The sequence below is a fragment of the Dasypus novemcinctus genome, chromosome 1, assembly GCF_030445035.2.
Source record: "Dasypus novemcinctus isolate mDasNov1 chromosome 1, mDasNov1.1.hap2, whole genome shotgun sequence".
Lineage (NCBI taxonomy): Eukaryota > Metazoa > Chordata > Mammalia > Cingulata > Dasypodidae > Dasypus > Dasypus novemcinctus.
Window position 1 is genome coordinate 209,173,064 of NC_080673.1, and position 25,788 is coordinate 209,198,851.

At 48.3% G+C, this 25,788-nt stretch overlaps 1 protein-coding gene across 10 annotated transcripts in view; it reads right to left on the bottom strand.

Annotated features, from left to right (window-relative positions):
• The window catches only part of PCGF3 (polycomb group ring finger 3), an 83,251-nt gene that overhangs the window by 6,592 nt on the left and 50,871 nt on the right, over window positions 1–25,788 (bottom strand). For all 10 annotated transcript variants that reach the window (XM_058301968.2, XM_071217770.1, XM_071217782.1 and 7 more), the window contains 2 exons: window positions 2,839–2,976; window positions 20–100 (listed from right to left, as the gene is read on the bottom strand). In XM_058301968.2, coding sequence (XP_058157951.1) covers window positions 20–100; window positions 2,839–2,976 — 219 coding nt within the window. The remainder of the gene's footprint in view (window positions 1–19; window positions 101–2,838; window positions 2,977–25,788) is intronic.

Consider the following 25,788-nt stretch of genomic DNA (forward strand, 5'->3'; position numbering starts at 1 on the left):
GGCCCCGCGTCCTCCTCACCTTGAATCTCCACCTAGTGACGACTACGAACTTGAGCGTGTGGTCCTTGCCGAGGATCTCCTCGTTGCACAGGATGTCCAGCTAGGCGGGAGAGAGACCGACTCAGGGGGGCCCCCACCCCTGGCCCAGCCTCCCTCCAGCCATGGGCTCCACCAGGGAACAGCTCAGCTTCCAGTTAGACCAGCTTCAAAAATAAACCTGCTAGTGTCTCCAAAACGGATACACGCGCGGGGATGAAGACAGCGGTACGGCCGTTCATCCGCTTCTGTCTGCCCCGTGCCGAGGCGGAAGCCGGGCCCAGTGGACAGGCCCCGCTGCCTGGACAGGCCCCGGCCGCAGGGCAGGACGGCGCCGCCCCCGCTGGACAGGCTCCCAGGCCTGCGCAGGCCCCGGCCGCAGGGCAGGACGGCGCCCGCCCCCGCTGGACAGGCTCCCAGGCCTGCGCAGGCCCCGGCCGCAGGGCAGGACGGCGCCCGCCCCCGCTGGACAGGCTCCCAGGCCTGCGCAGGCCCCGGCCGCAGGGCAGGACGGCGCCCGCCCCCGCTGGACAGGCTCCCAGGGCTGCGCAGGCCCCGGCCGCAGGGCAGGACGGCGCCCGCCCCCGCTGGACAGGCTCCCAGGCCTGCGCAGGCCCCGGCCGCAGGGCAGGACGGCGCCCGCCCCCGCTGCTCCTGCACTGCCCGGCCTCAGCCCTGGCCACATCCTCTGGGCGGGGCTGGTGGCCTCCCCTCAGGGTGCCCTGGCCCCACCTCCCACCGGACCACTGCCGGGCTGCCCAGGCCGCAGCAGGCTGGAACGCCTTGACTTCCCCCTGTCCGTCCGCCTGCCTCTTTGTCCCTCCAGAGCGCGGAGGGACTGATACCTCTGCACTCGTGGTCACCACGACGTGGCTGAGGGAGCGAGGCGTCCCCAGCCAGGGACCAGGGGCTGAAGACCGTGCGGGCAGGGTCCTCCCGGGCTGCGGAGCTGACCGCCGCGCGGGGTAAGTGCCACAGCCCTGGCTCTGGGCCTCCGTGGCCCCAACGCCCCTCTGGGCATCTTCAAGGTCCCCACGCTGGTGGCCACCCGCGCCCGCACCACCCCATCAGACACGAGCGCAGCGTCCCTGCCCTCTGCCCCACTCACCAGCACCGCTTTGTTCCACTTCTGCGCATCGTGAAGAAGCGAACAGACCAGAACAACCAGCGCCTGCCGAGGGCCCTCCACGCTCTCCTCGCCTGCTCCTGCCTCAGCCCCACCTGCCGGTGCGTGCCCCCACCACAGCCGCCCGGCCTCAGTTTCTTCCATGAGCACCAGCTGCACCTCCTGCTCGCAGCCCTGACCTCTGACTGGGGACAGCACAGGCCGAGGCCCCCCGCCCTCTCGCTGGCAGCCCTGGATCCCCTGGGCCTGAGGTCCACCTGGGCCCCGGAATGCAGAAGCGTCCCTGCCTGCGAGATGGGGGCCCTGCCTGCAAGACGGGGCCCTCCCTCTGAGATGGGGGGCCCTCCCCGCGAGAGGGGGGCTGTGCCAACCTGCACCCCCGCTGCTGCTCCATGCAGACCCACCAGCAAGCCCCCATGGCTCTCACTCAGAACAGGTTTCAAGTGTCCACTTCTCTCTGTCCTGCTGCCCCCACCCTGATCTCTCTCTCTGGGGCTACGGCAGGACCCTACCCCCTGACTCTCCACCTGGCCTCACCTGTTTTCATTTTTGTCCCCAACACTCCATTTTCCACACACAGCTTGAGGGATCTTCTAACATACCTCGGACGTGCTCCCTGCTCAGGCCCTACAGTGCCTCCTCTTGCACTTACCTGTGCATGGCGAGCTCCCACTGCACTTCACAGGTCAGTGTAAGTGCCCACACCTTGGGAGGCTCCCCAGTAACATCTGTGCTCACATAACCCTCAATCCACCAGCCCTACTGCACACTGCCAGGTCCCAGGTTTGCTTTTTTTAAAAAAAGATTTACTTTATTTATTTCTCCCCACTCTCGTTTGTGCTTGCTGTCTGCTCGTTGTGTGCTCTTTTTTTTTTAGGAGGCAATGGGAACTGAACCTGGGACATCCTGTGTGGTAGGCAGGCACCCAACTGCTTGAGCCACATCTGCTTCCTGTCCAGGTTTTATTATTCTCAGCAATTGTCACTGCTTCAAAGTATCTTATCCATTCACCCATCCCACATCCAATCATCCATCTACCTATCTACCTGTCCATCCGTCCATCCACCCATCCTTCTTCTGTCCATCCATCCATCCACACGCCCACTGAGAGGACCCATCCTGTGTCCTTCTTCCCTGTACAGCAAAGCACAGAAAACTGCTGCTCAAGTAAGTATCTGCTGAAAGAAGAGCTAACGCCTCCCAAAGACAGGGCCCCTGGGAGGCTCTGAAGAGCAGGGGTGGGCCCCCGGCTGCTCCCCGGGGCCAGCAGGGCCCTCCTGAGGGCTGCAGAGGAGCCACGTCCACTCCCTCTGCTGCCCGAGGCCGGGTGGGAGGGCTGCCCCTGCAGCCCCCTCTTTCAGTCTCCTGCACACACTCCCTGCTTCCTCCAAGCCCCTGCTCCGGGTCCCCTCACACTGCAAGCCTGGACACCGCTGGCCACTGGACAGCGGCGTGCTGCAAAGCGCCTCTGCGGGGGGGGGGAGGGGCGGGGATCTGGCGCACTCACGGGGCCTCAGTGCCCGCTCAGGACCTCGAGGCTGGCCCATCAGTCCTCAAGCCCTTCCCAGTCACACCCTGGGGACTGCATTTAAAATTCCTAAACAAAGTTGTAAAAAAGGAAAACCAAACACAAATTTTTAAAGGTGTCACTTTTGCAAATGAGAAATCACTATTACCTCATTAAAAGATGAGAGGTTAAGCTTTTTGGCAATGAACTTCTTTAGGTGCAAGACGGTGGCCTGGGCTGAGCAGCGGATCCACTTGCGCTTCAGCCCCCGCAGCTTGCTGCTGTTGCACTCCAGGCAGATGCTGACCTGGGGAGAAAGGGCACACCTGTGAGCGGCTGAGGGCCTCCGCTTCCCTCCAGGGACACGAGCAGATACGCAGGAGCACAGTTACATCCCCCAGTGCGGACGTTTTAAAAAAATCAGAACTTGGCTTTAACCTTGAAGCTACAGAAAAAGAATTTTAATCGTTTTACATGTTACGTGAAAACCTGTTAATTGTTTGCTTGCCGTTTTGTAAAATATAACCTGACACTGTTGTTTTGTTAACGTAATATTATAAAATAAAGAATTTTTATTCTTTTATTTTTTTAAAGATTTATTTCTTAGTTATTTCTCTTCCCTCCCCGCCCAGTTATCTGCTCTCTGTGTCCATTCGCTGTGTGTTCTTCTGTGTCCACTTGTATTCTTGTCAGCGGCACTGGGACTCTGTGTCTCTTTTTGTTGCGTCGTCTTGCTGCACCAGATCTCTGTGTGTGCGGCGCCAACTCTGAGCAGGCTGAACCTTCTTTTGCATGGGCCGCTCTCCTTGAGGGGCGCACTCCTTGCGTGTGGGGCTCCCCTATGTGGGGGACACCCCTGCATGGCATGGCACTCCTTGTGCGCATCAGCACTGCGCATGGGCCAGCTCACCATATGGTCAAGAGGCCCTGGGTTTGAACTCTGGACCTCCTATGTGGTAGGTGGACGCTCTATCAGGTGAACCACATCTGCTTCCCGGAATTTCTATTTTTGACACTATGTTACCCTCTGAAATGAAACCGACAAAGACAAGGACCTTGTTCTGAAAGCCTGTAGGCAGTGGGGACCGTGGAGCCACCCCCAGGCCGTGCTGAGGGCTTTGCGAATGTGAGGCAGAAGGACAAACGGCAAGCCTGGGGCAGGCGTGAGTAACTTTGGTGCAGGTGCCCAGTGCACTTGGCTGGAAGGAGGACGGCTGCCAAGAGAGGATTCCAGAGCAGAGGCGCGGCTTCTGAACGTTCTGGGTTACCTTCTGGAGGATCCACAGTCCAGGGCGATCAGAGCGTGGCGGGGCACGGACCTCCCAAGAAGAAAGCGGGGATCCCGAGACGCGTGGAGCACAGGAGACAAAGGGCCCCAGAGCATGGGAACTGCTGAGAAAGCCCCCTTGGGGTGCAAAGTGGCGGAAACTAAAGGAGCCATTTACAAAGAAAAACAGAAAGTAACAAGGAAAAGATGTAGTTCAAGAGGAAAGGAGCCACGCAGGCAGGGGAGGTGACAGGCAGGAAGTGGGCGCACGCAGCACTGCGGGTCTGCGCAGGTGGCAGGGACAGCTGGGGTGAGCGAGAACGAGGCCTGGGGTACGGGGTGGTGAGGACAAGGCCCTGGGCATGGGGGGGGTGAGGACGAGGCCTGGGGTATGGGGGGGGGGTGAGGACGAGGCCTGGGGTATGGGGGGGGGTGAGGACGAGGCCCTGGGGTGGGGGGGGTGAGGATGAGGCCTGGGGCACGGTGGGGGGGGGGTGAGGACGAGGCCCTGGGGCACGGGGGGGAGAGAGGACGAGGCCTGGGGTGCACGGGGGGGTAAGGACGAGGCCCTGGGGTACGGGGGTGGGTGTGAGGATGAGGCCTGGGGCACGGGGTGTGTGTGAGGATGAGGCCTGGGGTATGGAGGGGGGTGAGGACGAGGCCTGGGGTATGGGGGGGGTGTTAATTATGAGGCCTGGGGTGCACGGGGGGGGGGTGGGGGTGAGGACGAGGCCCTGGGGTACGGGTGTGTGTGTGTGAGGATGAGGCCTGGGGCACGGGGGTGGGGTGAGGACGAGGCCCTGGGGTATGGGGGTGTGTGTGTGTGAGGATGAGGCCTGGGGCACGGGGCAGCAATCACGGAGAGTGAGCCAAGGTCCTCGTGTAATTGGGGAGAAAGGGAGGGACATGTTACCTTTGGGCTTTTTTAAAAAAGCAAATACTCTTCAAAAATACTGTAACCACTAAAATAAATAAAATAGAAATACAGCTTGCAAACCAGTAAGGGGAAAAGAGATTAAAAAAATAAACAGAAAGCACAAAATAAAGCAGAAAGAACTTTACCAGTAGCCACAGTTATAGAAAAATAAAATACCAGTGAAATTAACTGATTTGAGTTAAAAAATCCAGCTCTAGGGAAGCGGCCGTGGCTCAATCAGCTGGGTTCCCGTCTTCCACATGGGAGGCCCTGGGTTCGTGTCCCGGGGCCTCCTGGTGAAGGCAGCCTCGCCCGCACGCTGTGCAGAGCTGCCGGCCCGGGCACTGTGGAGTGCCGCTGGCCCACAAGCGCTGCGGAGAGCCGACTCAGCAAGGTGACACAGCAAAAAGGGAGACAAGCAAAAATGCAGAAGAGGGTGCAGCAAATGTACACAGAGAGCAGACAGCATGCAAGTCGCAAGGGGTGGGTGGGCGGGGAATAAATAAAAATATCCAGCTCTACACCATTAAAGTTTTAAGACATATTTTTAAAAACAGAAAAAAGGCAAAAACCCAAAAAAACCAGTGACATATGACATTAATATTAGATAAAGAAGACTTTAAGAAAAAAGCTTAAGCATAAGGAGAAACACTTCTAAACCCAGAAGCACCCAGGAGAGTTCCTGAACTGAGGAGCCCACACTGGCTCAGACGCGCCCTCCACCGTCACGCACCTCCCGCACACAGGCCCTTGAACGCAGGTGAGTCAACACGACTCCCCAGCCGCCTGGCCTGCTCCTGCACGAGCAGCCGCGTGCCACGGGAGGGCGGGGGCCCGTGCAGCACGGCCGCAGGCGCAGGAGGCTGCGGTGCAGGAAGCAGCGGGGGAGAAGGCACGAGCGCACCCAGCCCCAGCCTGGCAGCTGCCCCCAAGCCCACCTCGCCGCAGCCCACCCCTCCGGCCCACCCATCTGGGCTGGCTGTATGGTGCACCACAGCTGCTCTCTGCTCAGCAGCTGATGGACATCTGGGGGCTTCCAGACTCAGCTGCTGTGGGCACTGGGTCCAAGAGGCCTTTTACTTCTCTAGGGCACATACGCAGAGGAATTGCTGGGCCACAGGGCAAATTTAATGTTCAACTGCTAAAGAAGTTGCCAATCTGCTTTTCAAAGTGGCTGCACATTTTACACTCCCAGGAGCCTCGCCATGGCAAGAACTGCTTCCTGGGACAGCTCACCAGGGTGTGCTCACTTGCAAGATACACATGAAGGACAGCCATGCGTGTTCTGGTCTTGGCATGTAAGACTTAGGGACTGAAATGTCCACCCCCTGCCCTCCCAGCCCACACACCAATCAGGACTCACTTTTCCAAAAAAAGCTTTCCTCGCACTTAGTTGAGTATAGTATGTCTCTAGGGAAGCAGTGCTAGAAAATTCACAAGAATCCACTGATGATCAAAACTTGCAAGAGAGTTTGCCACACTTTCTGGATAGAAAATCTTTATGCAAAAACTGACAACTCCTAAAAACCAGCAACAATTAGTAAATGCGATTTAAAAAAATTACACTATTCACAATGAAGCAAGTGGTACCAAGGACTCTCAGGAGCCTACAAGCACACGGAGCCTTCATGGAGGAAGCGGTGGGACTGCACTGATCGGTAGTAAAGACCCGAATGAACGGACACACCCTGTTCACGGATGAGAAAGCTCGGTTTTGTCAAGATCTCATTTTTCCCAAAATAAATCTTAATTTATTCAGTGATTTTCTAATAAAAACTCTAGATTGTTCAGCGACTTTGGCAAGGTGATTTTAAAAATGTACTTGGAGGAGCAAAGGGCCAAATTTAGTCAAGACACATTTGAAGAAGAAAAATGAGGGGCTCGCCCTGCCAGAAATCAAGATGTAAAGGTAAATTAAATAATTGCAGTTTAGTGAATTCCTTGTGGTTTCGGCACAAGGAGAGACAAGAGCCCAATAGGACCCAGAAGCGGACCAGAGTGGATGTGGAAAGCCAGCGTCGGGGCGAGAGGCGTCCGTGCAGTGAACGCCAACCAACCAGCTGGTCACCCAACAAGAAAACAAAGGCAGGTCCCTGTCCACCTCATACTATGCACAGGTCAATTCCAGGTGCTTAAAACCTAAGTAAAGAGCAAAATTTTAAATTCTTTTAGAAGAAAATAAAGAAGAATGAATTTATGACCATGAGGTAGGGAAAAATTTCTTAAGACACAAAGGAAAATACTGATAAATGGAATTATGTTAAAGTCGAAAAACTGTGAGTAACGGCAGTACTGTGAAGAAAGCCAACAGCCACAGAATAGAAGAAGAAATTTGCAATGGGTTTAGCAACATGAAACAAGTAGACAAATGAGCCAACACAAAAGTGGGCAAAGAAGATTCACAAACGAAGGCACCAAAAAAACCAACAAGCCCTTTGAGAGATGTCCAACCCCACTCCACACAGGGAGGCAGGAAATAAAAGCAGCACTGTCACTTCACCCAGCTGGCGGGCAGAAGTGGGAACGTGGGAGTAACAAGCACTGGGAGACATGTGCGCCGGGAGACCACCTCGTCTCTGGGACGCCTCATTGCGGCTCTGCAGGCCTTCAACGACCGCACAAGGCCCACCCGCATTATCGAGGGTGGCTGAGAGTCGTCGCCTTCACATCAAGCCAACCAGTGGTAGCTGTCAGCCACGCCGACAAGATGCCCAGGTCATGGTGGAATGCATAACTGGCACCAAAGGCTAGCGAGCTGACCCATGAAACCAGCCTGTCTATCCCTTGTCACCTGGCATGCTCAGGTGCTCAAACCACACTGAATCTCCAAACAAAGGACAACAAATACACTTCCGCCTAACATAGTACAACTGCCCCATGTACAACTGGAAACACACCTGCCCTCTCCCCAGAGGAGAACGCAAAGTCCTTGGCTGATATTCCCTCTTCTCCTTGATATTCTGTGATGTACGTTAACTACTGTTAATACATCTTATGTTATATTATGAAGAAATAAGAAAAGGAAGAAAACAGAAGATCCTTGCTAAACACAAACACATTCATAAAATAAGGAAGAAACACTCAAAAAACCGTGGTGCCCACTGTTTCTACAACTGGCCATGTGGTCCCAGCTGGTATTTACAGCTACCTGCTTCCATGGCTCATACTCCCACTGCGGGGGAGGCCCCTCAGCGGGTGCTTCTCGGCCCAGGGGTGACCCCACCTTCACTCCTCAAGGCTCTGGGCCATCAGGAGTTCTGCCTGGATGAACTGCAGCCCTCTGCTGGCTTTAATCACAGGACAGGCAGAGCTCAGGGATGCCTTGGGGCTGACCTCCTGCCCCACACCTTCACTGTGCAGCTGCAGCCCAATTTCTCCTCGGTTAGGGGAAATGACTCCCTTTATTGCCTGCCGACTCAGAGGCCTGAGGAGCCCAGAGTGGTCCAGCAGCAGCCTAACTTCCAGTTCAGTGGAATCACTGTTGTATCTTCTGGAGGAAGCACTCCTTGTTTTGGAACTAAGACTTGTAAACTAGCAGAGCTTGTGGGTACAGAAAGCAAAATTTTCCTAGTGGGTCACTAGGGGAGTGAGTGGTGCCACTCCCATTTCTTCCCACTGGTCCCTGGAACCCTGAATGCTGGCTATGAGAGAAACAGCACCATAGAATGGTTGCTGATTTACAGCATTTGCAGCTCTAAATATCGATTTCCTAAAAGGTATTGCCATCCACTAGGAGCCATAATTGAGTCCTCAAAAGGCCATCCACCATTCTATCAACGTTGCTGCTTCAGGACGAAGGGAACATGGTAAAACCAGTGGATTCCATGAGCATGTGCGTATTCTCACAAGCCACTGCTGTTAAATGGGTTCCTTGATCAGAAGCAATGCTGTGTGGAATACCAGGACAATGGATAGGGCATTTTTTAAGTCCACGAATGTTAGTTTTGGCAGAAGCATTGCATTCAGGGAAGAAACACCCATACTTGGAGTATGCGTCTACTCCAGTTAGAACAAATCACTGCCCCTTCCATGGTGGAAGTGGTGCAATGTAGTCAACCTGCCACCAGGTAGCAGGCTGGTCACCTTGGGGAACAGCACCATATCAGGTGTGGGTCTCTGCTGCTGGCAGACTGGGCACTCAGTGATGGCTGTAGCCAAGTCGGCCTCGGATGGGGGAAGTCCATGTTGCTGAGCCCATGCAGAACCTCCATCCCACCACCATGGCCACTTTGTTTATGAGCCCATTGGGCAATGACAGGAGTGGCTGTGCAGAGGCTGAGGGCAAGCCATGGAGTGGGTTGTCTTATCCACTTGATGAAAATCATCCTGTGCTGAAGTTACTCTCTGGTAAGAGTTCACATGGGACACAAATATCTTCATGTTTTTGGCGACTCAGGAAGGTCTATCCACATACCTCTTCCACAGACCTCTTTGTCACCAATTTTCCAGTCATGTTCATTCCAAGTCCCTGACCATCCAGCCAGACCACTGGCAACTGCCCATGAATCAGTGTACAAAGGAATTCCAGCCATTCCTCATTCTAAGCAAAATGAACAGCCAGGTGCACCGCTCCCAGTTCTGCCCACTGGATGGATTTGCCCTCACCACTGTCCTACAGGGATATCCGAGAAAGGGGCTGCAGTGCTGCAGCTGTCCACTTTCAGGTGGTACTTGTATATAGTACAGAACGATCTATAAACACAGGCCCGATTTTTCTATTCCTCAGTCAACTGATTGTAAGGCACTCCCCAAGAAGCCACAGGTGTGAGCTGGAAAGAGAAGGGAATGTGGCAGGTGTGGGAGCCACGGGCATCTGGGCCACTTCCTCATGTAACTTACTTGTGCCCTCAGGATCCATTCGAGCCCTATCTTGTATATTAATATATTAAATACCACTTCCATTTGACGATGGAGTGCTGCTGTGCATGCCCAACTTTATTATGACTTAGCAGGTCAAGCAACACCCAGTTCATGAAGGGCAACTCAGGTCTCTTGGCCCAGTAGCAGGCCAAAAGCTGCTTCTCAAAAGGACAGCAGATGGCAGAGCTTTTATACAAACTCTCTACATTGTGATTCTCCTCTAGGGGCCTGCCAAAGGCTCCAGAGCACCAATGGATCTGCTGGATCACGCGGCCCAAGCGGCAGAGCAGTTTGCACAGCAGCTTGGACCGGTTGCAGAGCCTCTTGTTCCAGTCTCCACTCAAAGGTAGCAGTGTTTTGGGGCTCAACTGGTAAATGGGCTAGGGTAGCACTCCCAAATAAGGAAGATGTTGCCTCCAAAATACAAAGAGGCCAACTAGGCATTGTGCCAATTTCTCAGTTGTGGGAGGGGTCGGATGCCAACAGCTTATCCTTCACCTTTAAAGGGCTCTTTTGACATGCCCCACACCGCTGGATGCCTAGAAATTTCACTGAGATAGAAAGCCCTGATCTTTAAGTTTTTTTTACAAACACTTACCCCCCCTTACCTCTCCACCTATTCCCCAAATTAATTAGGAACCCCTAATTTGCTTTCTATCTCTTCTAGCCATCTCTTTGTAATTGGTAACATACAAATTTTGTTCTTACATGTCTTCCTTTTTTCATTGAGCATGTTTGCAAGGTTCTTCCATGTTGCAGCATGTCTCATGACCATTTTTTCCTTATGGCTGAATACTATTTGTATGTATGTACCCCAATTTGCTTATCCACTCATTAGTTAATGGACATTTGGGTTGTTTCCAGCTTTTGGCTATTGTGATTAATGCAGTTATAAACACTGGTTATAAATTTATGTTTGCGACCTGTTTTCACTCTCTTTGGAAATGCCAGATGAAATGGAAATTCCCTGTTTACCTTTTTGTCTGTACCATTTCACATTCCCACCAACATTAGGCCAAACTTCCAATTTTTCCACATCCTCTCCAGCCCTAGTTTTCCATTCTTTTAATAACAGCCATCTTTGTGGGTGTGATGAGGTGTCTTGTGGTTTTAATTTGCATTTCCCTAAGGCTGATATGGAGCATCTTTCATGTGCTCATTGGCTGTCTGCATATCTTCTTTGCAGAAATGTCTGTTCAATCCCTTTGCCTTTCTTTTAATTGGACTGCCTTTTTGTTGTTGATTTATAGGTAGGTCTTTATATATTTTGCATAGTAAACCCTTACTCAATATGGTTTAAAACTATTTCCTCCCATTCCGTAGGTTTTTTCACTTTCATTAAAATTTCCTTCAATGTACAAAAGTTTTTAATTTTGATGAAATCAAATGTATCTATTGTTCTTTTTGTGTGTATGCTTTTGGTGTTTTATCTAAAAGTTCACTGCCAGATCCCAGGTCATGAAGATTTGCCTCTATGTTATCTTCTAAGAGTTTAATAGTTCTAGCTCTTACAGTTAAGCCCTCAATCCATTTTTTTCTCCCTCCCCCCACCCCCCACACCCTTTTTTTGATGTGTCCATTCACTGTATGATCTTCTGTGACTCTCTCTCTTTTTTTTTAAAGATTTATTTATCCCCCCCCCCCCCCCGCCTCACCTCCATCCCGGTTGTCTGTTCTCTGTGTCTATTTGCTGTGTCTTCTTTGTCCACTTCTGTTTTTGTCAGTGGCACGGGAATTTGTTTCTTTTTGTTGCATCACCTTGTTGTGTCAGCTCTTTGTGTGTGCAGCACCACTCCTGGGCAGGCTGCACTTTCTTTCGTGCTGGGCAGCTCTCCTTATGGGGTGCACTCCTTGCGCGTGGGGCTCCCCTATGCGAGGGACACCCCTGCGTGGCACAGCACTCCTTGTGTGCATCAGCACTGCACATGGGCCAGCTCCACACAGGGCAAGGAGGCCCGGGGTTTGAACCGCAGACCTCCCATGTGGTAGACGGACGCCCTAACCACTGGGCCAAGTCCGCCGCCCTTATGTGTCTGTTTCTTCCTGTCTTCTCGTTTTCTCCTCTAGGCTTCATTGGGATTCGATCCTGGGACTTGCAATGTAGGAGAGAGACCCTATCACATCTACTACCTCAGTTCCTGGTTTCTGTCTCATCTTGCCTTGACTCTCCCCTACGTCTCTCTTTTGTTGTGTCATCATCTTGCAGCATTGCTCCCTGTGCGGGCCTAGCACACATTTACCAGGAGGCCCCGGGGATTGAACCCGTGACCTCCCATATGGTAAAAGGAAGCCCAATTGCTAGAGGTACATATGCTTCCCCCTTGATCCGTTTTGAATTGATTTTTGTTTATGGTGTGAAGTATGTGTCTAACTTCATCCTGGTTATCACATTTTCCCAACACTATTGTTGAAGAGACTATCTATCCCATGCATACATTTAGCACCCTTGGCAAAACTCAACTGGCCATAGATATGAGTTTATTTCTGGATTTTTAATTCTGTTCCACTAACCTATTTGTTTATCTTTGTGACAGTTCCTCACTGTTTTGATTACTGTTGTTTTCTAACACAATTTGGAATCAGGAAGTTTAAGTCTTCCAACACTGTTCTTCATTTTGAGTATTATTTTAGATATTAATGGTCCCTTGCAGTTCCATAAGAGTTTGAAGATTGGTTTTTCCATTTCTGCAAAAAAGGCTGCTGGAACTTTAATAGGAAAGGCATCAAATATGTGTATTTCTTTGGGTAATACTGACATATTAACAATATTAACTCTTCCAATCCATGAACATGGGATGTCTTGCTATTTATTTAGGTCTTCTTTCATCTCATTCAGTGGTGTTTTGTAGTTTTCAATATACAAGTCTTCTGTATCCTTAAATTTATTCTTATGTATTTTATTCTTTCAGATGCAATTGTAAATGGAATTGTTTTCCTAATTTCCTCTTCAAATCGTTCATTTCTAATGCATAGAACTTTGTGTGTTTTGATCTTGAACCCTGCCACATTGCTAAATTCATTTATTAGCTCTAATAGTTGCCCTATGGACTCTTGGGTTCTCTATGTCATGTTGACTACAGACAGAGATATTTTTTACTTATTCCTTTCCAAATTAGACATATTTTATTTCTTTTTCTTGCCTAATTGCATTAGCAAGAACTTCTAGTACAATACTGAGGAGCAACAGTGAAAGCAGGTACCCTCATCTCATTTCTGACCTTAGGAGGAAAACTTTTTAGCCCTTACCATTGAGAATATTAGCTGTGAGTTTTCCATAAATGGCCTTTATCATACTGAGAAAGTTCCTTCCTATTCCCAGTTTTCTAAGTGTTTTAATAAAGGGTGCTGGAATTGCTCCACTACCTTTTTGGCATCTGTTAAGATAATCATGTGGTTTCCCATCACTCCATTTATGTAGTGTAATACATTGATTTTTCAAATGTTAAATCACTTTTGCATTCCTAAGATTAATACCACTTGGTCATGGTGTATAATTACTGTTTTTTAACTTTTAAATTTTTAAAAACTGTAATAAAATATACATAACATAAAAATAATTTCAACCATTTCAAATGGACAATTCTTTGATATTACATACAAAATACTATGTTACTTTCACCACTATTTCCAGGCTACTTTTTATCATCCCAAACCAAAACTCACACTCATTTGGCAATAACTCCCTACTGCCCCATTCCGCCACCCATGGTAACTATTCTGCTTTCTGTGTCTATGAATTTGCTTATTCTAAGTATTTCATACAAGAGAAGTCATAAAATATTTGTCCTTTTGTGTCTGGCTTATTTCATTCAACATGGTATCTTCAAAGTTCATGCATGTTGTAGCATGTACCAGCACTTCACTTCTTTTTATGGCTGAATAATATTCCATGGTATGGACATACCACTCATCTGTTGATGTATGATTGGGTTGCTTCCACCTTTTGGCAATTGTCAATAATGCTGCAATTGACACTAGCATACAAATATGTCCAAATCCCTGCTTTCAATTATTTAGGGTATAAACCTAGGAGTAGAATTACCAGGTCATATGGGCAGGTCTATACTTAAAATTTCTGAGGAACTGCTAAACTGTTTTCCACAGCAGCTATACTATTTTACATCACCACCAACAATATATGAGACTTCCTGTGTTCCAATTTCTCTGCATCCTCTGAAGCACTTTTTCTTTTTTTTTAACAAAAGTCATCCTAGTAAGTGTGAACTGGTATTTCCTTGTAGTTTTGATTTGCAATTCTTTAATGGCTAATGATGTTGGGCATCTTTTCACATATTTATCGGCCATTTAAATATCTTCTTTGAAGAAATGTCTACTCGAATATTATTTAATTGGGTTGTTTGTCTTTTTGCTGTTGACTATAGTTCTTTATATAACCTGGATATTAAACCCTTACCAAGATATATGGTTTTCAAACATTTTCTCCCAATCTGAAAGTTATTTCACATTTTTCATATATTTTGATTAAAAAAAGTTTAAATATTGATGAAATCCATTTTGTAAAAAAAATTTAGTTACTTGTGCTTTTGGTGTGAAATATAAAAATCCACTGCCTACTATGAGGTCTTGAAGGTATTTCCCTCTTTTCTTATAAGAGTTTTATAGCATTGCCTCATATTTAAGTAATTGATCCATTTTGAGTTAATTTTTGTATATGGTGAGATAGGGGTCCTCATTCATTATTCTTCATATGGATTTCCACTTGTCCCAGCATCATTTATTGAAGTCACTACTATATCCCCATTGAGTGAACTTCACACCCTTGTCAAAAATCAACTGGTCATAGATATGAGGATCTATTTCTGAACTCTTAATTTTATACCATTATCTCTATGTCTGTCCATATGCCAGAACCACACAGTTTTAATTATTGTAGCTTTGTAGTAAGATTTCATGTGAGGAAGTGTGAGTCCTCCAATCCTGTTCTTCTTCAAGAATGTTTTTACTATTTGGGGCCTTTCACAATTCCATATGAATTTGATCAGTGTTTCCATTTCTGCAAAAAAAAAAAAAAAAAAAAGGCTCCAGGAATTTTGATATGGATAGCACTGAATTTGTAGATCACTTTAGGCAGCACTTATCAATATTGTCTTACAAACCATGAACATGGAGTGTCTTTCCATTTATTTAGGTCTTGTTTAATTTCTTTCAGCAATGCTTAGTCGTTTCTACTGTACTGGTCTTTCATGGTTAAATTTATTCCTAGTATTTTATTCCTTTAGATGCAATTGTAAATGAAATTGTTTCTAATTTCCTTTTCAGATTTTTCATTATTGGTCCATAAGAACCCAAACTTCTGCATGTTTACCTTACTTGCAACTTTGCTGAATTTGTTTATTAGTTCTAGTAGTTTTCTTGTGGATTCTTGGGGGATTTTCTATTTATAGGATCATGTCATCTGTGAATAGGGATAATTTGAGTTCTTCCTTTCCAATCTGGATGCATTTTGTTTCTTTCTCTTGCCTGACTGTGCTAGCTAGAAATTCAAGTACAATGTTGAAGAGTAATGATGACAGCAGGCATCCTTGCCTTGTTCCTGATCATAGGGGGAAAATTTTCAGTCTTCTACCATGAAGATATTTGCTGTGGGTTTTTCAGAAATGCCCTTTATCATGAGGATGATGGATTTTACCAAATGCCTCTTCTGTATCAATTGGTATGATCATGTGATTTTTCTCCCTTTACTCTATTACTGTTGTGTATTAAACTGATTGATTTTCCTATATTGAACCATCCTTATACTGTTGGAATAAATCCTACTTGGTCATGCTGTAATACATACATTTAATATACAGTTGAATTTTGTTTACCAATATTTTGTTGAGGATTTTTGCATCTATATACATAGGAATATTGGTCTGAAGTTTTCTTGTCTTGTGATGTCTTTATGTGGCTTTGGTATCAGGGTAATGCTAGCCTCATAGACTGAGTTAGGAAGTAATCCCTCCTCTTGTTTTTTTTGGAAGTTATTGAGAAGGACTGCTGCTAAATCTTAAACATTTGGCAGAATTCAACAAGTGAAGTCATTGGGCCCTGGACCTATTTTTCATGGGAATTTTCCAATTTCTCTTCTTGTTACAGATCTATTGGTATTTCCTATTCTTGTGTCAGATTAGGTAGTTTGTATGTGTTTAGGAATTGGTTCATTTCATCAAGGTTTTCTAATTTGTTGGCATATAACTGTTAATAAAACCCTGTAATAACCCTTTTTATTTCTGTAAGGTTGGTAGTAATGTCCCAAGTTTAATTCCTGAACTTAGTTATTTGAATCCTCACTCTCTGTCAGTCTAAATGTTTGCTGATGTTATTGATCTTTTCAAATAACCACATTTTGGTTTTGTTGATTTTCGCTATAAATTTTCTATTGTCTATTTTATTTATTTCTGCTCTAATTTTTACTATTTCCTTCCTTCTACTAACTTTTAATTTCCTCTTTTTAGTCTCATCTTTCAAAGTATGAAGATAGGTTATTGATTTGTGATCTTTCTTCTTTTTAATGTAGATATTTAGAGCTATAAATTTCCCTGTGAAGACAGACTTCATTGCATTACATAACTTTTAGCATGTTGTCTTTTCAATTGCATTCATCTCAAGATATTGCCTTATGATTTCTTCTTTGATTTATTGGTTGTTTAATAGTCTGTTGTTTAATTTCTACATATTGGTGAATTTTCCAAATTGTTTTCGGTTATTGGTTTCCTAGCTTTATTTCATTGAGGTTCAAGAAGATATTTTGAATACTTTCAGGTTTTTTTGTATTTATTAAGATTTGATTTGTGGTGTAATATATGAACTATCCTGGGAAAGTTCCATATGCATTTGAGAAGACTGTTGTTTGACGTAGTAACTGAAAGGATTGACTTCTGCCATTTAGCCATTTAGCTATTTGTTTTCTGTGTATCTTATATGGTTTCTGTTCCTGTTACTTTATACTGCTTTTTTAAGTATTCAGTTGTGTGTTTTTTTTGATAGCATACCAATCTGATTCCCTCTAATTTCCTTTGTTGTGTGTGTGTATATATATATCATTTATTTTTGTAGCAGTTATCTTTGTAATTGCTATTTTTTTTTCATTTGTTTGCTTGTTTGTTTTTAGGAGGCACCAGGAACCAAACCCAGGACCTCCCATGTGGCACAGCTTGAGCCAAATTTGTTCCCCAAATAAAGATTTCAAATATTATTTAACACATTTGCCTGTTAAGTCATATGGGGTGGGTGTAAACATTTATAAATTAAAAGTACAATAATACAGGATTTTATATTTAACTATGTAGTTACCTTTACCAGTGTTCTTTATTCCTCTTATGGCTTCAAGTTACTGTCTAGGGTTCCTCTATTTCAGCCTGAAGAAATAAAATCCTTTCAGCATTTCTTGTAGGGCAGATCTTTTGGTGATGAAATCCTTCAGCTTTTGTTTATTTGTAAATGTCTTCCTTTCTCCTTTACTTTTAAGAGGCAACTGTGCTGGATATAGAATTCTGGTTGACAGTTTATTCCTTTAAGAACTTTACCTACATCATCCTCCTATCTTTTGGTTTCCAGAGTTTCTGATGAGACATCCATTGTCAATCATTTGTGGGTTTCTTATATATGACAATTCACTTCTCTCTTGTTGCTTTCAAGATACTCTCTTTGTATTTGTATTTTGACACTTTCACTATAATGTGTTTTGATGAAGATCTCTTAGAGCTTATACTGTTTGGAATTTACTTAGCTTTGTAGGTGTGTATATTCATGTCTTTCATTGGACTATGTTTTTTTGCCATTATGTCTTCAAATAATTTTAAGGAAGTACCAAGGATTGAACCCATGATCTTGTACACGGGAAACAGGCACTCAACCACTGAGCTATATCTGCTCCCCTTCAAATAATTTTTTAAAAAGATTTATTTATTTCTCTCCCCTTCCCCCCCCAGTTGTCTGTTCTCTGTATCCATTTTTGCTATGTGTTCTTCTTTTGTCCGCTTCTGTTGTTGTCAGTGGCATGGGAACCTGTTTCTTTTTGTTGCGTCATCTTGCTGCATCAGATCTCCGTGTGTGCGGTGCCATTCTTGGGCAAGCTGCATCTTCTTTTGTGCTGGGTGGCTCTCCTTACGGGTACACTCCTTGCGTGTGGGGCTCCCCTACGTGGAGGACACCCCCTGCATGGTACGGCACTCCTTGCGTGCATCAGCGCTGCACGTGGGCCAGCTCCACACAGGTCAAGGAGGCCTGGGGTTTTAACTGCAGACCTCCCATGTGGTAGGTGGATGCCCTATCCATTCGGCCAAGTCCACTTTCCCCTTCAAATACTTTTTATGCACTCTTTCTCTCTTCTTCGGGGACCCCAATGACGTATATGTTGCTATGCTTGATGGTGTCCTCAGGCTTTGTTCATTTTACTCCATTGTTTTTTCTTATTGTTTCTCACACTGGATAATTTCAATTGTCTTGCCTTCAAGTTTATGGATTCTTCTCCCTATTCAAATCTGCTGTTGAATCCATCTAATGAATTTTTAATTTCAATTACTGTACTTTGCAGCTCCAAATTTTCAGTTTGGTTCCTTTTTATCATTTCCACCTCTTTATATTATTTGGACTACATTTTCTAATGTCCTTTAGTTTGTTGCATATGTATTTCTTTAGCTCATTGTACATAACTGTTTTTATTTCCAAGCTGCTAAAACAAATACCATACAGTAGGTTGGCTTATCATCAGGAATTTACTGGCTTGCAGCTTTAGAGGACAGAAGGCGGGTTCCTTCTGGGGTCTTCTGGCCGGCTGGCAGTCTTTGGGTTCCTTTGTTTTCCTGTCTTGTAGCAATGAACATGGCACCCTTCCCTCCTTTCAGTTCCAGGTTCTGGTTCTTCACCATGGCTTCTCTTTCCATTTTACTTTCTCTCTGCTTATACAGAACTTCGGTAATCCAGACTACTGGAACTGAAAGCCCACACAGATCCAGGTGAGCCACACCTGACCTGAAGTTACGTCTTCAAGAAATCTTACTCTGAATGGGTCAACACCCGATACAATGAGGACCACAGCCAAGAACATGTTCAAACTGGGCTACACGGTTCTAGCCACCACAGTACTCAGGACAGTGGATTTAAAGTTTTTGACTAATTGTTCCAAAGTGTGAGCTTCCTCAGGGATGGTTTCTAGCAAATCCCCTTTTTTCCCCTCTGTGAATGGGCCCTACTTTCATATTTATTCATGTGTTTTGTAATTTTTTGTTGAGCATTGAACATTCTGGGTATTATTTTGTTACAACTCTGCAAATCTAGGTATCCCATTTCTCTGAGATTAATAGGAGCTTTCTTTGTTGTTTGTGTTACTGTTGAGGGCTGGAACCATAATTTGTGACTTTTCCAAACTATATTTGCTCCCAAACAGGGAAGGGAAAGAGAAAATAAATAAAAGGTCCTGTTCCTTTAAAAATCTGCTGCTGCTTTTGCCTGAGCGGGACTGGAAAAATGGCTTCTCTCAGAGCCACCTTGCAAGTAGGTAATTAAAACCTGTGATCAGCAGTCAGATCACACAAGGTCCTTAAATCCCACCGTGGCACCGGAAAGCTGACAGAGCAGCCTGGGCTGTAGTACACATTGCTTCCTGACATGAGGCTAGGGGAAAAGGGATGGTGAGCCTCTGCACAGCACGTGAATTCACCAGATTTACTGCAGTTTACCAGCCTCTTCCTTCCTGCTCTGGATACAGCACAATGCTCCACTAGACTCCAGAGCTCCAGAACAGCTGATACAGACAGTTTCAATGATTCCTGGAACCTCCTTCCTACTTCCCCATCTTCCTGTAATCCTCTCTCTGAATAATCTTTTAAACATGCCATTTTATACAGTTTGCTAGTATTTTGTTAATGATTTTTGCATTTATATTCATAAGGGAAACTCGTTTGTAATTTTCTTTTCTTGTAGGATGTCTTTACTAGGCTTTGGTATCAGAGTAACGCTGGCCTCACAGAATGAATTAGGAAGTGCTCCCTCCCTCCTCTTAAATTATTTGGAAGTGTTTGAGAAAGATTGAAATGTTTGGTAGAATTCACCAGAGTCCCTGAATTTTTGTTGGATTTGTTTCTCACCCTCTGACACACAAATGTCTTGCCAATAAGTCTACAGTAATTGCCACTTCTTGCTTACTAGATCCAATCTGCATAATTTCATCAATGTAATATACTAGGGTGATATCTTGCAGGAGGTTGCAGGGACCTTCCACAAGACATGATCTTGATCATCTGCAGGGACGATTAAAGTCCCTGCAGACTAGATGATGACCAAGGGATAGAAAGTTGATAGTCACCTGAGGCAGGACAGTGAAGGTATACTGTAGGCCTTGCCAACTGAAAGCAAACTGTTTCTAGTGGTCCTTACTAATGGCAATTGAGAAATGCATTTGCCAGATCCACAGCTGCGTACCAGGTACCAGGGGACATATTGATTTGCTCAAACAATGATACCACATCTGGAACAGCAGCTGCTATTGGAGTCACCACCTGGTTAAGTTTATGATAATTCACTGTCATCCTCCACCATCCATCTGTTTTCTGCACAGCCAAATAGGAAGGTTGCATGGGGATGTGGTGGGAATCAACGCCCCTGCACCCTTCAAGTCCTTGATGGTGGCACTGATCTCTGCAATCACTCCAGACATCTGGTATTGCTCCTGATTTACTATTTTGCTAGGTAGGGCAATTCTGGTGGCTTCCACGTGGCCTTTCCAACTATAACAGCCCTCACTCTACAAGTCAGGGAACCAACGTGGAGATTCTATCAGGTACTGAGTATTCCAATTAAGCATCTTGAAACTGGGGAAATAACCACAGAATGGATCTGTTCTTCTGGGTGTGATAACCTTTGATCACATTAAACCCAGCTGAGGGGCCTTTGATTAGATTACTTGGTAAGACCATTTTAGGGCTTTGGATAAAAACAATGAGGCAGGACTCAGGATGACTCTCTGCCGCTCGCTGGGTCTGATATTTACCCAGAGACACAGGGAGACAGACAGACAGACACAGGAAAAGGAAGCTGCCATGTAAGGAGGACTAGAGGACCACCTGAGCACAAAGGCCCAAAAGGCTGGGTACACAAGCAGCTCTAGAGGAGATGAGCCCTGCTCTAGAGGAGATGAGCGCAGCTCTAGAGGAGTCCAGCTCTAGAGGAGATGAACTCAGCTCTAGATGAACTCTGATGTGACTGATATCTTAAAACAGCTGAACTCAGAAAGGAAGCAAGCAGCCAAGACTGATAGAGGGGGCCTGGTAGGAGATGAGCTCTGTGCCTGGCTGCGCTCAGTGGAGCTCAAACCTTGGCAGAGATCTCTGTCCTCTTGCATCAACACGTGGCAACTGACTTTAGTGAGAAATCGTTTCTGATGGTGCTTTCATGTGGACTTTTCACCCCTTGGAACTGTAAGATTTTACCCCAAATAAAGCCAACCCATTTCTGGTACTTTGCATCAGCAGCTGTTTGGTGAACTAAAAGTTCCTTTGGCAAAAGCTGGGAGAACAATTAACAGTAAAAATTTTTCTTTTTTTGCAGTACAGCAGGCTCCTTTCTCAAGGGGCCTAGCCTCCACTTCATTCAAGGGGATCTGAGACCGTAAAATGGCTGAAGTCTGGGAATTAATTAAGGGGCCTGACTCTGTATCTGTAGTTCAAGTTAGACTTCTGCGCACTTGACCTAGAACTCTTCCACTTATACAGATCAAGAATAATTTAGCAGACTGCCCATCTGTTTCACTCCTAGGTACCCCATGACCTGCTAGTCAACGCCACAGGCTCTGTGAGTACAACTACACTCAGCCGTCCATTGTGACAGCAGCCATCCATTGTGACAGCAGCCGTCGTTGTGACAAGAGCCGTCCATTCTGGTAGCTGCACCTGCCTTGTTTGGTGGTTACGTGGCCCCTGCCTCCCTGGGAGCGAATTATCCCCATTGCATTTAACCATGTCAGTTTAGGGGAAGAAGTTCCCACAGTAATATCTGACCTACAGAGAAGGGGGACCACAGAATCTTGGAGGGACTGAGGGTCTCCCCCACTACTTTCCTTCTCACAGGCACAGTGAAAGGTATGTCCTCTGCACACTCTGAGGACACTCCTGGGGTGGGTAAGCAGGTCCTGCATGGTAGTTTCAGTCTAACATTCCAGTCTCTCCAAGCTTTGGGATCCCCTAATCCACATTATACCAGGCAGTTCTGGCATTTTGAGCTCAGGTAAGGCCAGTCACCTTTCGGTCCATGCCTCACCCAGCCACCCAACAAAGTGTTAGAGCCTTTCTAACCCTCAAGCTACAATACCAAATCCAGAATCTGCCTAGTGAGTCCCTATCGACAAATTCAGCCCATTCCAATTTTCTGGTCCTTCCTTCATTATATCACAATCTTAATTTCTGCTCCTGTACATATCCACCTGTAAAAGCTGGGAAAACCATGCAGTTCCTCTGTACTTCCCTTTGGGGCCTGCTGGGACTTGGGTCTAATTATAGCTCTGGAAGCAAAGAAGGTTCTGAGGCGACTCAGCAGTTTCTAGCAAGGCAAACACCTCAGAGGATCCCGTTAACACTTCCTTAGGCGAAACAGGCAACATCCTCACACGCGGGAAGAAAGGCTGCTTCTACCAGCAAAGATGACTGGGCAGAATTTAGGGGTTCAGTGTCCCCAGTTTCATCAGGATCTGCTTGTATGGCTCCATCACAGTTCTCAGGACTCACTCCTTCCCAATCAATTTCAGAGACACCCTTCAAGGCTGGGAATTCAATCTGGCAATTCAGCCACTAACAGAATGAGACTCTGGAACTGCTTCTTTGAAATTTCACCTCTGCATCCACAAGAGATAAGGATTTCTTTCAGGGGACAAACTTTCAGCTCATTTAGTGGCACCTGAGCTAGGGGTTTGAGGATGAGCTCCAGGCTCACCCTTTTCTTTCCCACTTTCTCCAGTGTAGGTGGAACAACCAGCCAGTCTCACTATACTTGTTAGTTTGACAAAAAAGTTGTAAGGTTTCAAACACATCACTGAACCTTGTCTTTTATAGTACTTTATCAGGAGTATCTCCCTCCTCTCCCTCCCCCTTCCTGGTCCTTTGGGGTTTGTGCTGGGCCTCCTGCGGACACTGTCCCTCAGGGAGCTCACACACAGCCCCCACTGTAATGTGCTGTCTACGTGGCAACAGTCCCCAGGGCTCTTACGTAGCCAGATTCTTCCCACTCTCACACACTCACCCTGGCACAAGCTCTGGCTGCATGCTGTCAGATGCCCTGGAGACACCAAAGGCCATTGTGACAGGGCAGAGAGTTCAGAGGCTGGGCTGCAGGCGGGTGATGAATGTGTGTGATGAGATGACTGGGAAGGAGCCCTAAGTGAGAAGAGCACCTCGACAGGACTGATGTTTAGTGGAGGGAAGAGAGGAAATGGCACAGAAGCCTGAGTAAAACTCTGTGTGGGATGCAGGAGACCAGGTGAGGAGAGGGAAACGGTCAACGGTGCCTCCTGCCGTCCAAGCAGATGACGGAGACCAGCAATAACCAGCTCCAGCGTGTGCCCAGACCCGATCGAGGCCCGTTCGACAGGCCCTGGAGGGAGGACACACTGCCACGCAGGTGGCTCGGCACGTGGGCCGAGCAGACCCTCCGCAGAAGGTAGTGATGGGATAGCAGGGTACCACCAGAGCTCAAAGGAAGGAGAGGGCGGGCTGGGAAAACTTTCCAGAAGAGAATATGTCTAAATTGTAACCTGAATGCTAAGTGGAAGTTGGCTGAAGAACACACTCAACCCTGACAGTGAAAACTTCAGAGCCAGTCACCAGGAAATGGAGGCCCAGACTGCACGGACTCATCTCCGTCAGAGCGCACGGAAGGAGGGTGCACTCACACTGCCGACAAGGGAGCACCACCGCAGGGGAAAACACCGCGCACAGAAATGCCAGAGGAAGGACCGGGAGCTGGGCCCCGCAGACCCTTGACACTGTCCTGAGATGGTGCTGCCCTGCTGCTGTCCATGCCCGTGGCAGCCCATGCCCCGCTGGATCCATGCTCTGTGCCCGTGGCCGCCCACGCCCCGCTGGGTCCATGCTCTGTGCCCATGGCCGCCCACGCCCTGCTGGGTCCATGCTCTATGCCCGTGGCTGCCCACGCCCCGCTGGGTCCATGCTCTGTGCCCGTGGCCGCCCACGCCCCGCTGGGTCCATGCTCTGTGCCCGTGGCCGCCCACGCCCTGCTGGGTCCATGCTCTATGCCCGTGGCCGCCCACGCCCCGCTGGGTCCATGCTCTGTGCCCGTGGCCGCCCACGCCCTGCTGGGTCCATGCTCTATGCCCGTGGCCGCCCACGCCCCGCTGGGTCCATGCTCTGTGCCCGTGGCCGCCCACGCCCCGCTGGGTCCATGCTCTGTGCCCGTGGCTGCCCACGCCCTGCTGGGTCCATGCTCTATGCCCGTGGCCGCCATGCTCTGCTGGTGTCCATGCCTGTGGTTGCCTACACCTCACTGGTGTCCATGCTCTGTGCCCGTGGCTGCCCACACCCCAAGGATGTCCACTCCCTGCTGGTGCTGTGACGTGGCTGTCCATGCCCAGTGGTCCACGCCTCACTGGTGGCTGTGCCCCAAGGCTGTCTGCACGCACGTGACTGCACGTTCAGGGAGCCGATTCAAGAATAATCCAGGAACGTCCACAAACCACTGTGGTTAGCAAAGCTCACTCCTGCCCCGGGCCGCCCTGGCTGGTACGTCCGTCTTCCCAGCAGAAGGCTGCCTGCCCTGCGGAGCCCAAGTGCCTTGAGGCAGGGACCCTGAGCCCAGCAGGGGTGAAGGACTTGGGGAGGGCCCCGCTGTGCGGCTCCGTCACCTCCCTCATCAGCCGCAGGTAGCTGGGCCTCCCCACCGGGCTGCCCCATCCATCCTCACCCCCGAGCACCGTCCGTTTGGCCAACAGTGTCGACAAGGGCACTCACTGCCCTGGGCACTGTAAGGTCCTCAGAGGTGACTGTGAGCCAGCCAGGCCGGCCTCCCTGAGCTTGGAGCTGGGGCCAGTGCACATCAACAGCAGAACTACACACGAATGGGGAGAACCCACACCTGGATGGAGCAGGGCTGCGGGGAGTGCTGTACCAGGGATGGCTGAGAGGGCCAGGCCGAAGAGGTGACGTTGAGTTGAATTCCTGCAGCGTGAGGATGAACCACGAGGGTTCAGGGGAAAGAGCAGCATGTGAAGAGCCCCGAAGAACTGGAGGTGTCAGCACGGCAGCCCAGGCAGGAGGCGCGCTGTTAGCCTGGAGCTCACCTCCAGCCCAGGCACAGCCCCCCCCAGCCCACGCCGCCTTGCCAGGACTCTGCCGCGTCTTCGCATCACCCCGAGTGCCGGCTCAAGCAGGGCGTGCTCAGCTGTCAGCAGGGAGGGGCACACCGGACCTGCAAAGCCAAAGCTCTTTCACACCCTTACTTGGGTCTGCTGGCGTCAGGACCTCCAGGAGGCCAGAGGCCACACCTCTGAGAAGAGGCAAGAAAGAAGCCTCACGAAATTCACCGGGAGACATAACTGCTCAAAAGTAGCTGAATTTGGGCCATGTAAGAGGTCACATTTTCCTAGAGGTAAGTCTACTCTAATTTTCTTACTGTTTGCTCTAGTAACTTGTCAAACTACAAGAACTGCCACCTTTTACCCCAGGCCCGTTGCTTTGGAATGGCTGACCCAAGAGGTGGCCTAAGAAGGCGGAGGCGCTGCCTGTACTTGCCAACATGATGTCGTCAACAGCAGGGCAGGGAGAGTGAGGGAAACACAGGACGTGTGGGGCCGGCGCCCAGCCCCATGGTGCCACACAGACCCACAGCTGACAGCCAAGGCAAACGCCTCCTGCCCAGCAGCGGAAGCAGCAGGCTCAGGGGGCCGAATCTCAGCTTGAGGATGCTCAGGGCGGTGCCAGGCGGGTGCTGGAGAAGCTGCTGAGCCTGCACAGGCTCTTTCTCCAGCCCCTGGCCCTCCTGAGGGGCTCTACAGGGGGCTGCTCCCCCAGACTAGAACCGGGCACAGACGCGCAGGGCGGGGCTGGTCCACATACATTTCCATCTGCTGA